General features: G+C 65.5%; 1 protein-coding gene across 3 annotated transcripts; it reads right to left on the bottom strand.

The window, feature by feature from the left end:
- Positions 1-373: 373 nt before the first annotated feature.
- TBC1D10A (TBC1 domain family member 10A) lies at positions 374-11,317 on the bottom strand. 3 transcript variants are annotated; one of them, XM_049804146.1, is made up of 9 exons: positions 11,121-11,317; positions 6,839-6,938; positions 3,629-3,736; positions 3,182-3,288; positions 2,440-2,554; positions 2,092-2,157; positions 1,595-1,784; positions 1,094-1,248; positions 374-860 (listed from the first exon to the last, which is right to left on the bottom strand). In XM_049804146.1, exons 2-9 carry the CDS (start codon positions 6,881-6,883, stop codon positions 468-470), a joined length of 1,179 nt encoding a protein of 392 aa, XP_049660103.1. In that variant the 5' UTR covers positions 6,884-6,938; positions 11,121-11,317; the 3' UTR covers positions 374-467. The 3 variants fall into 3 exon arrangements, with proteins under 3 accessions (XP_049660103.1, XP_049660101.1, XP_049660102.1); XM_049804144.1 differs by lacking the exon at positions 11,121-11,317 and adding an exon at positions 10,249-10,515; XM_049804145.1 differs by lacking the exon at positions 11,121-11,317 and adding an exon at positions 7,256-7,449.
- Positions 11,318-12,223: the final 906 nt, after the last annotated feature.

The following is a 12,223-nucleotide window of genomic DNA, read 5'->3' as shown; positions in this document are numbered from 1 at the left end:
GACCCTGGGGGGGTGGTGGGTCGAGGGGCTCTGGGACAGGGACAAGGGGCAGCTCGGCCCCCCCCAGCCGTGGGAAGGGAGCTCAGGTGGCTCAGCCACCCCCTGCCAGGGCTCCCACCGCTCGTGGTGCCAGCACCCCGCCGGGGTGGGTGCCCGGCCCAGACTGAAGGCGGACCCTTTGGTCACCACACCTGGCCAAGCTCCCACAGATGCCCCCCGCCTCGGCTTTGAGCCCACCCCGAGCGGGCATCCCTGCACACAGGGACCGCGGTGTCCCTACGGAGCCACGCTGGCCAGCTTGTCCCCATCCCTCCAGCCCCGAGCCCCCAAAGCTGGGTGCTACAGGTCCCCGTGCACCCCAACCTACCCACCCCCCACCCCCCCAAATCAATGTCCTTGAGCCCGGGTCCGTGCGCAGCCCAGCTGAGCCCGGCTGCCCGGGGTACGGACCCAGCGCCGTGCCAGCCCTACAAGTACGTGTCCTCGCTCTCCCGGGAGCTCAGGCTCTCCTTGGACTGGTGGTGGGGGGAGACCTGGGGGTGCAGCAGCTCCCGGGTGGAGCCGGGTGCCCCATTGCCCTCGGCCCCGGGGCCGTTGGGGGGGCTGGCCGGACCCTTTTCTCGGTTCTTCTCCTTGCTCTTGCGGGCTTTGGGCACGGGGGCGGGCCCGGGGGGGACGATGATGGAGGGGACGGGCTCCAGCGCCTTGTGGGTGGGGGGCTCGGCCTCGCTGATGGCCTTGGCGCCGTGCAGGCGCGGGGGGGACTTGCACTGCAGCTCCCCGTGCGTCTCCCGCCACTTCTTCAGCTGGATCAGGTGCTCCCGCTCGATCTGACGCTCCGTCACCGGTAGCTCGATGACCTGCCGGGGACAGACTCGCGCCATCGGCATCTCCCCTCGACGGTGACGGTGCCGCCGCCGGCCGGCTCGGCACCCCGGCCACAGGGGCAGGGTCTGGGATTCCCCCTCCGAGGCAGAGGCAACCCCAAATCCAAGCCTTTTGGGGACTTGCCCCCACGCTACGCCAGCTCTGCCCACCCAAGGGCAGCCCAGTCCAGCAGCGTGGCCACCCAGACCGTCCCCCAAAACCTCACCTCCTGCACCAGGAAGGTCTCCTGCATGATCTTGGGGCTGAGGGCCCTCAGCCTCTCCATGGTCTCGTACTGGCCCTGGCAGGACTTGAGCTTGTCTGAGGAGCCCAGGGTGTGTTTGAGCAGCACGAGGCCCACGCGGAAGATGATCTTCACGCCTGCAAGGGGAAGAAGCGAGGCGGCGAGTGCCTGGCAGGACAGGGAGACGCTGCCACTATGTCCCCTCAGATGCCGCAGGGCACCAGCTCCCGGTCCCGCTAGGAGCGAGGACACGGAAGAGGGTGGATTTGGGATGCACGTGCCCCCTAACCCCCAGGAAACCAGCCCAGTCTCCACCCCGGGCACGTGGCTGCCCCAAATTTGCCCTACAGCGGGTCCCATGTGCCGGGCATAGGCAAGCAGCCACAGCAACACTCCTGCTGCAGCCCCAAGTGTCATCTGTGTGCCGCAGGGGCTGCAGCCGGTCACTCCAGGAGGAGGAAGAGGATGGTGGGGAGCTTCTACCTTCACAGAAGAACATGTCCCAGACGCGCAGGACAGAGCTCCAGGGCAGCGTGCGGGAGAAGGCGCACATGAACCACTCCGTCATGTAGAGGATGGGATCGATCTTCTGCTTGCTCAGGTGCTTGTAGGCCACAGGCGAGACCTTGTGCAGCAGCGAGAAGAGGATCTGCCCATCCAGCTGAATGGCCTCCTGCAGGGACAGCGTTGAGAGCCCCACCGAGCACCTTAACCCCAGCCCACCCACCCCAGAGGAGGAGCAGCCCACCCTCCAGACCTGGCTATAGGAGCGGGGCTGTGCCCCACGGGTGCCAGCAGCTAAGCTACGCCAAGCCCCCGTCCCTGACCGCGGGATGCTCCTGGCGGCTGTGGCACAACACGGCAACCGTGGGAGAACCCGGGATCTCTCCAAGCTCCCTTCTTTCTCTGGGGTGAGGAGCTGGGGGAGCTTTCGACCCGGAGACATCACAGGTGCCTGCCACCGCGGACCCTTCACTCACCAGCTTCTCGCTGTAGTAGCCGGGGAGGTACTTCTCACAGATCTGCACCAGGCACCAGAACGCTTGCTGCAAGCCAAGGGACAGCAGGTAAGCACCCAGGTGTGCCTGGGGGACATCGCCGCAGCCCCCACCCTGCTCCCAGGGACCACGGGAGCGGGCAGGAGGAGAAGGCAGAGTGTACCTGGAGCGAAGGACACCTCCCTGCAACCAACCGAGCTTTGGGGTAAAAGGGTGCTGTAAGCCCAGCACCCTGCCCGCCAGCACCAGCCCAACGAGACCCACACCCTCCCACTGGTCCCAGCTCTCCGGCCACTGGGTCTCCCTGTCCTCCCGGGTGCGTGCTCGTACCTCGGCCGGCATGTGCATGAGCAGGACGGCGGCGATGGGGGCCTGAGCTTGGCAGTAGCCCTCTTCTGGGCGATACAGCGTGTATGCCTTCAGCACCCGAAACAGGTCCTGCTGCCTGCGGAGACACCCCAGGGAGGGAGAGGTGGACAGAGGGCACGGGCATAGCCCAGGAGCCTCCCCCACGGACCCCAGTGGGGCAAATCAGCACTGGGCATCGCACGGCGATCCGGCACGGCAGGCCGGCTGCTGGCCACCGCTCTTCCCCAATGAGCCTGGGTCAGTCCCTGGCTGGGATCCCTCTTCCCAAACCCAGGGCTATGGGACACAATAACCACGGTTCTGCTCTGGAAAGCCAGATCCAAGAGGTGAGACAGGGAGACGACCATCTCCCAGGGATGCTGGCTCAGGGCGAGCTCAGGGACCCAGCTGCAAGCACAGCGGCACAGACGCTCCCCAACACACGGGGAACGGCGTTTTGCTGGTGAAACAGAGGCCACAGCCGGCCACCTCCTCCCTCCTGCCACGGCAATTCCCACCCCGCCAGGTGTCAGAGCTGATGCTGAGGGCTGCGACCCATGCAGCGAGCTCCTGAGAAACCATCCTGTTTTCAGCCCATGCTTGGATGCCTTGTGAGCTGGGGGTGTAAGGACTGCAGGAGACAAGTGTGGCTCCGTGAGCTGGGATACAGTGCCGGTCCAGCCCGGTGGCTGCCAAGGACCAGACACGCAGTAGCTCCACTTACCCATGGCCTCCACGTGAGACAAACATCTCGTGGAAGGGGAACTGCCGATGGAGATCCCGCTCAATCACATCCAGCCACTTCGGGTCCCCTGGGAGGAGATCGAGTTCCTGGGGAGGAGAGGGTTGGGGTGAGCAATACCCCACACCGGCACGGTGCCAGCCCCACTCTGGCACGCGAGGCCCAAGGCAAGCCCAAATTTGCTGGCAGAGCAGCCACGGGACTGGACCTGGCTCTGCCCCAAACGTGAGCCCCATCACACCGTGGGTCAGCCCACGCTGTCTGGGACGCTAGCCCCCTTGACCCCCCTCTCCCCCAGCAGGAACAAGCAGCATCTGGGACGCCAACAGACACCCCAGCCCTGGAGGCAGCAAGAGGCATCCCAACACTGTCCCCCTCCACCAGCACCCCCCTCCCTGGCAGTGCAGGAAGGTCCCCGGCGGCACTCACGTCAAACTTGCCGATGTTCTGCTCCAACTTCACCTTGCTCCCAGAGAGGTACTGCCAGGCACGGCCCCGCAACGAGGGTGGGATCCCCTTCTGGCACCGCAGCCGGATCTGCGGGGAGAGACACAGCCGTCACGGGGAAAATCACGGAGCAGCGGGGAGCAAAGAAGCCCCTGGGACAAGACGGGAGCCAGGCCCAGCACCGCGGTTGCAGGCTGGTCCCCCGCTGCCTCCCTGTACAAAAGGATGCATCCCTGCATCCCTGGGAACAGGGTGCCCAGCCGCACATCCCATGACGGCGCCTGGCATCGCACAGACCTACGGGACGGCATGGGGACCTGCAGCCAAAGACCCTGCTCACCCCCTTCTCCCCAGCACTGCGCTTAACACGCCAGCTCGGATGGCAGCCAGAGCTGCACCAGCACGAGGGAGCTGCGGATGGCTGCCAGGAGCCCAGCGGAGGCTTTGTGGCTTGCAAACAGCTCCAAACAAGCCCGGCTCTGCCTCAAAGCAGGATCCTGCTGGGAGCTGGAAAAGCAAACACTGGAGCCAAGGTGGGGAGCGGGTAGCTCCTTCCCCACCCCGGCATGGCCCATAGGAAGCACTAGGGATAGAGGGGAGTGCTCTCCGGCCCCCGGTCCAGACCTCCTGCTCACCCACGAGGCCACGGAGAGCGGGGAGGTGCACCCTGCCGAGCGTCTCAGCCTTTTCGCCCGCTCACCCGGGGCAGAAGGGCAGACCTGGCCCCAGCTCCACGCATGGCCGGCTCCCGAGGCCCCCCCCCAGGGCCGGCTCCGTGCCCACAGTCAGCCCCTGGTTTCCTTGGCACAGGGCACCAGCCAGGACCAAAGTCCAGATGAGGCAGCACCGGTACCTACCCCATGTCAGGGGAGCCGAGCCGGCTTAACCCTGCCGCTGCCAGTGCCTCAGCAGGGACCAAAACCAGAGACCCCCATGTGTCCCACTCCAACTCCCCGGGGAAGCAGCAGCACCATCTCCCCACCATCCTCGGCCAGGGTGTGCAGCAAGGTGGGGTCTACGAGACCGGTGCTTTCAGCACAGTTACCTTGCATAAAGCCCTACAAAAACCCAGCACGACCTCCACACCTCATATTCCCCCTTGGGTGACACACGCCAAGTGCCAGGGCTCCGGCTGACAGCTCCCAAAGCCTCCCTGGTCCTCTCCTGCCTGTCCAGACCTCCTTTTCCCTGTTTGCCGGCATAACTCGAGCAGGCGGTTGCGCTTCCAAGCAGCCCAGCCCAGCGTGGTGGTAACGCCACGTCCCCAGGAGGGTTTGCTGCTCCCTCGCCACAACGCTGCTTGTTTTACCCGGGCATGTCCCCGTCCCCAAGGGGCCTTTGTGCTTGCAGGAAACACGGCGGGCGATGCCCAGGGCGGCTGTGGGCAGCAATGCCGCTGCTGACAGCTCCTTTTTTGAGCCGGCTCCCCTTCCTGCTGGCTAAGCTACCAGGAAGGAAGCCGCCTTGCTGGGTTTCAATTCGGCAGCTCCTCCAGCTGGCCAGGCTCAGCGCAGCTGGGGCCAAGCAGCTCAGCACCTCATCCCCTTGGCTCCACGCAGGCTCCTGCCATAGCCTCTGTGCTGGGGGGATACCCGGTCCCTTGGGATCCCCACCGTGCCTTTCCGGGGACGAGGAGCGCGTCCGGGCTGAGGGATGCTGAAAGCAAAGAGCAGTCAGAGCGCTGCCTGCCCCCGGAGAGCGGTGGGAGCTGCCCACGCGTCTGCCCTCCTTCGGTCTGGCTAGAAAAAGGGCAAGGACCGGCACGCGGTGCTGGCACGGCTCAGCGCCACGAAGGACGTGGGGTCGTGGCTCCGCTGGGATCCGGGCCAGGCAGGCGAGGGAGGGAGTGTTTTGGGATCCCGGAGCGGTGCAGGTGTGAGCGAGCCCAGCAGGAGCTGGCCCGAGAGATCCCTGGGCTGTCAGCCAGCCGCGGTGAGGCAGCCAGAAAAGCACCGGGGTTTTTCGGAGGCACAGGGAGCTCCTCCGAAGCAGCAGGGCCTGAGCCACACAGCATGGCCCCGTACCAAAGCAGCCAGGCTCCTGCCAGAGCAGGAACGGTCGACAGCATCCAAGACCAGGCCTGGCACCCTTCCCCGAGCAGCCCCAGGGCTCCAGGCGCGGAGCAGCTCTCCAGAGCAGACCTCAGAGGTTCCAGGCATGGATTTTTGCTGCAGGACAGACTATACAGCACATCAGCCCCACAGAGACCCCCAGGAGCTCAGCCCAAGCATGAGGGAGCTCCTCTGCCAGACATACGGCTGCCGGAGCATTCACCCGAGCCCGGAGGCCACGCTGCGGCAGAGCCAGAGAGCAGTGGAAACCGTCCGCAGAACAAAGCGCCCGCCTGCCACGTCCTGAAAAGCTCTCCCAAATCCTTTACGAGCGGCCAAGAAACAGATGAGGGATTCCTGCGTCGTTCAGCAGGCACCGAGTGGGGACGGCGCTCTGGGAGCACGGCACACGGAGCGGTGCCAGGAGGCTCTGCCAGCAAGGAGGAGGAGGAGGAGGAGGAGGAGGAGGAGGAGGAGGAGGAGGAGGAGGCGGCAGCCCTTCGGCCACTCTCAGGCACCGCTGGCCTGTGCCAGCAGCCTCACCGCTTCCAGCGGACACACAGCAGCAAGCTGGGACTTGCTGCATCCCATCCCTGCCTTGTTCACAGGCTCAGGAGGTCAGGGAGCACCAACGGACCAAGCCACACAGCCACCCAGCACGCACTACCACGGGTCTCCTGGGGACCCCGGCTTTCAGACCAGCGTCACGCACATCAGGCTCAAACATTTCCTACCCGGAGCTTTTTTTGGTCTACAAGATGCTCAGAACAGAAGTTTCCATGACCGAACAATTCCCATAGCTGCCTGCAGGCAGCCAAAGAAGCCCTAGGAAGGCTCCAGCCCAGCAGGGAGCAGACGGGGGCAGGAGCGGGCTGGCTCACGGACGGCACGCTCAGCCCCCCCCCCCAAGCTTCAGCTTCCCTCCCACCACGAGAAGCAGCGTCACGGGGAGGGAACGGCCCGTTCAAGCCAACAGCATCATCCAAAGGCAACGTGTCTATCTGTGGGGACCTGGTGACATGTGGGTTCCCCCAAAGCCTCAAGGGGACAGTGCTGCACCCGGCTGTCCCTCCCTGCCACCTCCTCTCACCTGCACAGCTGTCCCGGGGCAGCCCCAGGGGACAAAGCCAAAGTCACGTACCTTCTTGTGTTTTTTGGCCATCCACTTGTCCCAGTTGTTGAGCATATCCAGCCACTTAGATTCCCGCTGCCGTAGCACCTCCAAGGGCACCTCCTCCAGCCTGCGGGACGGGGGGAAGAGACCGGTCAGCGTGGTGCCAAGCCCTCCCTGCAGCAGAGACATCCCCCCCCCGTCCTGCATCCTCTCCAGCACCCTGGGTGCCCCTCACGGCCGGCTGGCTGCCCCCCCTCCCCGGTCCCGCAGGTGCAGAGCCTGTCCGGGACATGCTCGAGAGCACCAGCGTTTCGGCAGCTGCTCAGCGCTGCCGGAAGCGCTCGCCGCCCGTGAAATCACCGCGCCGGCGCAGCCCCGATACCCCAGCAGTTAAAAAAAAAAAAGAATAAAAAATCTCTCGGGAGCAGCCTGCGCTGCACCCACCACGTGCCTGAGCATCCCTGGGGACCCGTGCCCAGAAAGAAGGGCACGCCAGGAAGGCGAGGAACCCCGGGGAGCGCAGCCAGAGCCATTAGTTGAGCTGAGCAAGGTCCGATCCCCCCCCCCCGCAGGGGCTGGCTACAGACGGAGAAAGCCGGGGCCATAAGCATCATGTCATCTGCGCAGCCCCAGTCATGCTCGCACCCCAAAAGCCTGGCGCTGCTCCAGGCCCGGCATCGAGCCCGGCCGAGGGTCCCCCAGGAGGGAGGGGAGTGTTTTCCAGCAACGGCTCAGCCTAGCCAGGGAATCCAATTTAACCCTGCCGAGGCAGGCAGGGATGCTGCTGCGACACCAAAGCCGGCGAGGGAGAAACCGGCACCCTTTCATCGGCAAGGGGACGGGGTGACAGACAGCTTGGCCAGGCCCTGGGCATGGGACATCCCAGGGAGAACAGAAGTTCCTTCAAGCTGTCAGTGAAGAAGGGCCAACTTCAGCAGACTCGGATGTGTTCCTGGGCTCAGCTCCACACTGCCCCATGGCCACGCCAATCCCAGGAGCGGCCAGAAGCTTTCTGAGGACCCGAGGACGGCGGCCTGGGCACCGAGCATCCTCCAGGGAGGTGCAGAGCACCCAGCCCCGCTACAGGACACACAGATCCTGCCTCCTCCCAGACTTCTCCATGTCAGGAGCCGGAAAGCTGCTCCACGGAGAGCCCAGGGCCGCATCCAGCTGGCAGCACTGCCCCGCTCCCTGCCCAGCCCTTCCCTGCCGGGTCCCACCCACGGCAGCGGGTCAGACGGGGCCAAGCGCGATTGTTTCGGAGAGCAAACCTGCTCCGAAGGGATCCGCTTTGCTCGGTGCGGCCAATCCACCCTCCCCAGCACGGGCTGGGCACGGCCAGCAGATCCGTGGCCAGCAGCACAGCCCGGCACGGGGATGGAGAGTGCGCTGGCCCCGAGCCGGGTAGCCTGGGCTGCCGGAGGAGCTGGGGCTCTCCAAGGCGTGGGAAGCTCGGGAGCACTGGATGCTGGATACAGGAGCTGGCCGTGGGCCTGCTGGAACCCGGCCAGCCCAGACTGGAAGCTGTTACCAGCTGATGGCTGCTTGGCAGCGGGCACGGAGCGAGGACCAGAGGCATTTCAGATGGCCGAGGCGGGGAGGATGAGGTGGGGGGACCCCAGGCAGGAAGGTGGTGAGATGCCCTACAGAGGGAAGGCACTCCTCCGCACCCACGCTGTGGGCAACAGCCCCACAGCTCGGCCCTTCCCAGTGCCCCCAGACCCGCCGTGGGTGCTAGGACGCCCCACTTGCCTTCCCTGTGTTTCCCCAAAACCCTTCTGGCTAGAGGGACCCCAGTTCTGCCAGCCACGGATGGAGGCCACGCGCTTCTGTTTATCCACTCTTGGACAGACAGGGAGGAGATCAAAGAGCTGAAGGAGGGCAGGATTATGCCCCAGTGCATCTGTGGGGCACAGGAGGAAGGCTCAGTCCCCAGTGAGCGCAGCCACCACGCCGTCAGCACCCCCAGGAGCAGCCACTCGCCTCCAGCACCAGGAGCTCCAGCCCGGGGGGTGGGGGGAGCCGCCGAACCCCAGGGACAAGGACAACAGATGGGACATCTAAAATGTCCCCAAAACGTTGACGTGCGGCCGGGATGGGGCACAACACCCCAGGCAGGAAAGATCACCCCGCTCCTACAGCGCGGAACCGCGAGCCCAGCGGGCAGGGATGGGGTTTATCACCCGGAGCGATGCGCCTGGCCCAGCGCCAGCAGTCAAACCCACGGTGCCTTCTCTCCCCGCAGACCGGCCGAGTAACGCCCGCAGGCTTAAAAAAGGGCGAACGCTTTGTTCCTCGTAGATGGGGGAAACTGAGGCAACAGGGCGCAACCGACACCAGAACGCGCGAGGCGGGCAAACCACAGGGGACCCTGCTCCAGGTAACGTCCCGGCTGGAGAGGAGCAGGCGGCCCACGCGTCATCCGCTTCTCCGGGCGTTGCTGCGAAACCACGGTCGAGGAAGACAAACGCCAACCACGCTGCCGAACCAGCTCGCCGGCAAACCGGAGCGCATTCCTGGGTGCCGGCACCGCCCCGGGGCTCAGCCGTGGGCTGCTTGGCAGCTAATTTTGGCCGCCCCGCTTCCTCCGAGGGCTTCCTCTGCGGAGGGAGGGCCGGCCAGCACCTCTTGGCCGCGGCGCTTTCGCCGGAGCGGCTACCGACGCCGGTTCCTCTGGCGGGACTCCGAACAACGGGCAGGGCCTCTCTCGTTTGACGGCGGCCAAAAATACGCCGGAATCCGGGGCTGGGAGGAGAAGAGGCCTGGAGGTAACCAGACACTGACCTCGGCGAGGAGGCCTCGGCGCCGCTGGCAGCTCCCGGCGGACGCCGTTTTCCAGCTTTTTCCTCGACGCAGGAGGAGATGGCGAAGGCGGCGGATAAGCGGGAATGGTTTTTTGGGGAAGGGGGTGGTGGTGTGCGTGTGGGGGGTCTCGTTCGCACCCCGCCTGCCGTGGCCTCCACACAGCCGGGTGTCCACGGCAGCAAAGCCTAGGGGACGGCCGTGGGGAGGGCTGTCCCGGGAGGATTTAATCACCTCGTGGAACCGCCGCCCTGCAAACGGGGAGGGGGTCCCGGGACCCCCCCTACCCCCAAACCGGGGCACAGCCCAGCCCCGGGGCCGCCCCACGCTGCGGTTCTTCCGGGGAAGCGAGTGGGGCCAGGCTGCCCGCGGGGCGCCGGGGACCGGCCCCGAAGGTCCAGAGCCGGGGGGCGGCGGAGAACGATCCTCCTCCCCCTCCCCACCCCGGGGCGAGAAGAACGGCCACCGGCCCCGCCGCCCCCAGGCCCCGCGGCCCGGCCCGGCCCGGCTCTGCGGGGGCTGGAGGGGCCGGTGGCGGCCTCAGCCGCGCCCAGGGCGGCTCCCCCCGGGGTCCTCAAGCCCCGAGACGCGGGCCCCCCCCCCCCGTCTCCTCCCCGGTCCCCGGTGCCACTCACGGCCCCTCGGCGCTGCGGCTGCCCACGATGAAGCCGAACTTGTCGACGCGCCGTTCCTCGGGGCCGCCGCCGTTGACCTCGGAGTCGGATCCGAGGGAGCTGAGCTCGTCGCCGCCCTGCTCGGCCAGGCTCTCCCGGGTCCCGGCCAGGCTGTGGTGGCGGCCGCCGGGCGAGCCGGGCCCGCCGCCCCCGCGGCTCTTGGCCATGGCGGCGCGGCTCAGCGGCGGCGCGGCCGCTCCTCCATGCCGCGGCCACGGCGGCGGCCACGCCCCCCGCCCCCGCCGAGCCACGCCTCCGCGCGGCGGCGCGATTGGGCTGCGGCGGGCCTCCCGCCAACCGGACGCGAGGATTGGCGACGGGGACGGCCCCCCTCGGGAGGGGATTGGTCGAGCGGCTGGGAAGGAGCTGTCCGTCGGGGCTCGTCTCCGCCCCGCCTCTGGCGATGGCAGAGAGGGGGCGGGGCTACGCGAAGCCGAGGGGCGGGGCCAGGAGCGGCGGCGGGGGCCGGGTCCGTACTGGGAAACGGGCCGAGCCTTACCAGCACGGCACTGGGACCGCACTGGGATGGCACTGGGACTCCAGGGACGACTGGATACGTGCATACCGGGACGGCGGGAGGGCCGTGCGGGGTCAGCACTGGGCACGTACTGGGACGGGGCACCGGGAGGACCCGCTTCCCCCAAGGGATGACCGCGCTCCACTCGGGGGATGCTTTGAAGCCAAAGGCACGCACGTTATTCCCTTTGAAGCCAAAGGCACACAAGTTATTCCCTTTGAAGCCAAAGGCACGCGCGTTATTCCCTTTGAAGCCAAAGGCACACAAGTTATTCCCTTTATAAGCACACCGCACCCCAAACCTGCCCCAGCCTGACCGCTGCTGCTCCACAGCGAGGTTCCCCGTCCACCATCAGCCTGGACACCTGCAGCCCTGACAGGTGAAAGCGGCCCAGCTCCCTGAAAAATAAAGCAAAAAAGGATCTATAAAGCAAACTGGGTGACAGCGCAGGGTCCGGGATCTGTTGGGAGCCGCTGTGGGTGAAGCCTTCCAGGGAGGGAAGGCAGCGAGCCCCATCCCACTGCCCGAGGCTTCTCACAGTCCTGTGGCCCGCGCTCCATTTTCTCCCTTGAACAGCGAGGAAGCGGGGTCTTATTAAGAGCCAAGACCCTCTCTCAAAGTGGGTAACGCAACCGAGGGAACGAAGCTCATTAAAGTCAGCAATAACTCAACCTACTTCCAGATTTTTCTGGCAGCATGAGCCCCGCGGGTCCTCCCCACTGAAGTGGAAGGCTCCGATAACAGTTGCTTTGTACTAGATATACACATGCACAGTCTGTTACAACATTTATCAGTAATATTTCGATAGAAAGGGGCTGGCAAGGCTCCACACAAACTATTTCTAGCGGGAAGTTTTCCTGCCGGAGCGCCGGGCCAGGCCCTCAGCCCTGCCAGGCTGGTAAAAGAAGCTTAGCTGAAAATGTCACCCAAGCACCAGCGCAGTGTTCAGCCAGAGACATCGAGGAAACACACGTCAGATCGGGGAGTTCCTGGGGCACCAAGTGTCTTGGTGGTTCAGGCCACCGAGCACAGCTGGAGAAGAAAAGCTGGATGACTTTCAGCACAGTCCCATCACGTTTGGGCCCCGCGCCGGATGTAAAAACATGACTTCTCCATTTCAGAGCTTTCTTGGCAGGTTTTTTTTTTTTAATCAACTCTGGGAAACACCACTTGCTGCCTGGTTTTGTTTTCTCCAAGATTGTACCGATTGCCTAGTTCTTCAAAGCAAAAGGAAAGTCATTTGTGCACCTTCCTGCAGGGTGGGAGCACCCCTCCATCCACCATACATCCAAACACACCTTGCCCACACCCACCAAGCAGCTCCGAATTCAGCGTCCTACAGCAGGGATGGGAACAGGCTGCCTGTGTGTGTCTGGCGGGCATCTGTCAGAGACAGCAGCTGGCCACTGCAGGCGGGGG

This window comes from Accipiter gentilis, chromosome 7 (assembly GCF_929443795.1).
Source record: "Accipiter gentilis chromosome 7, bAccGen1.1, whole genome shotgun sequence".
Classification (NCBI taxonomy): domain Eukaryota; kingdom Metazoa; phylum Chordata; class Aves; order Accipitriformes; family Accipitridae; genus Astur; species Astur gentilis.
This window is presented reverse-complemented; position numbering and strand designations above follow the sequence as displayed.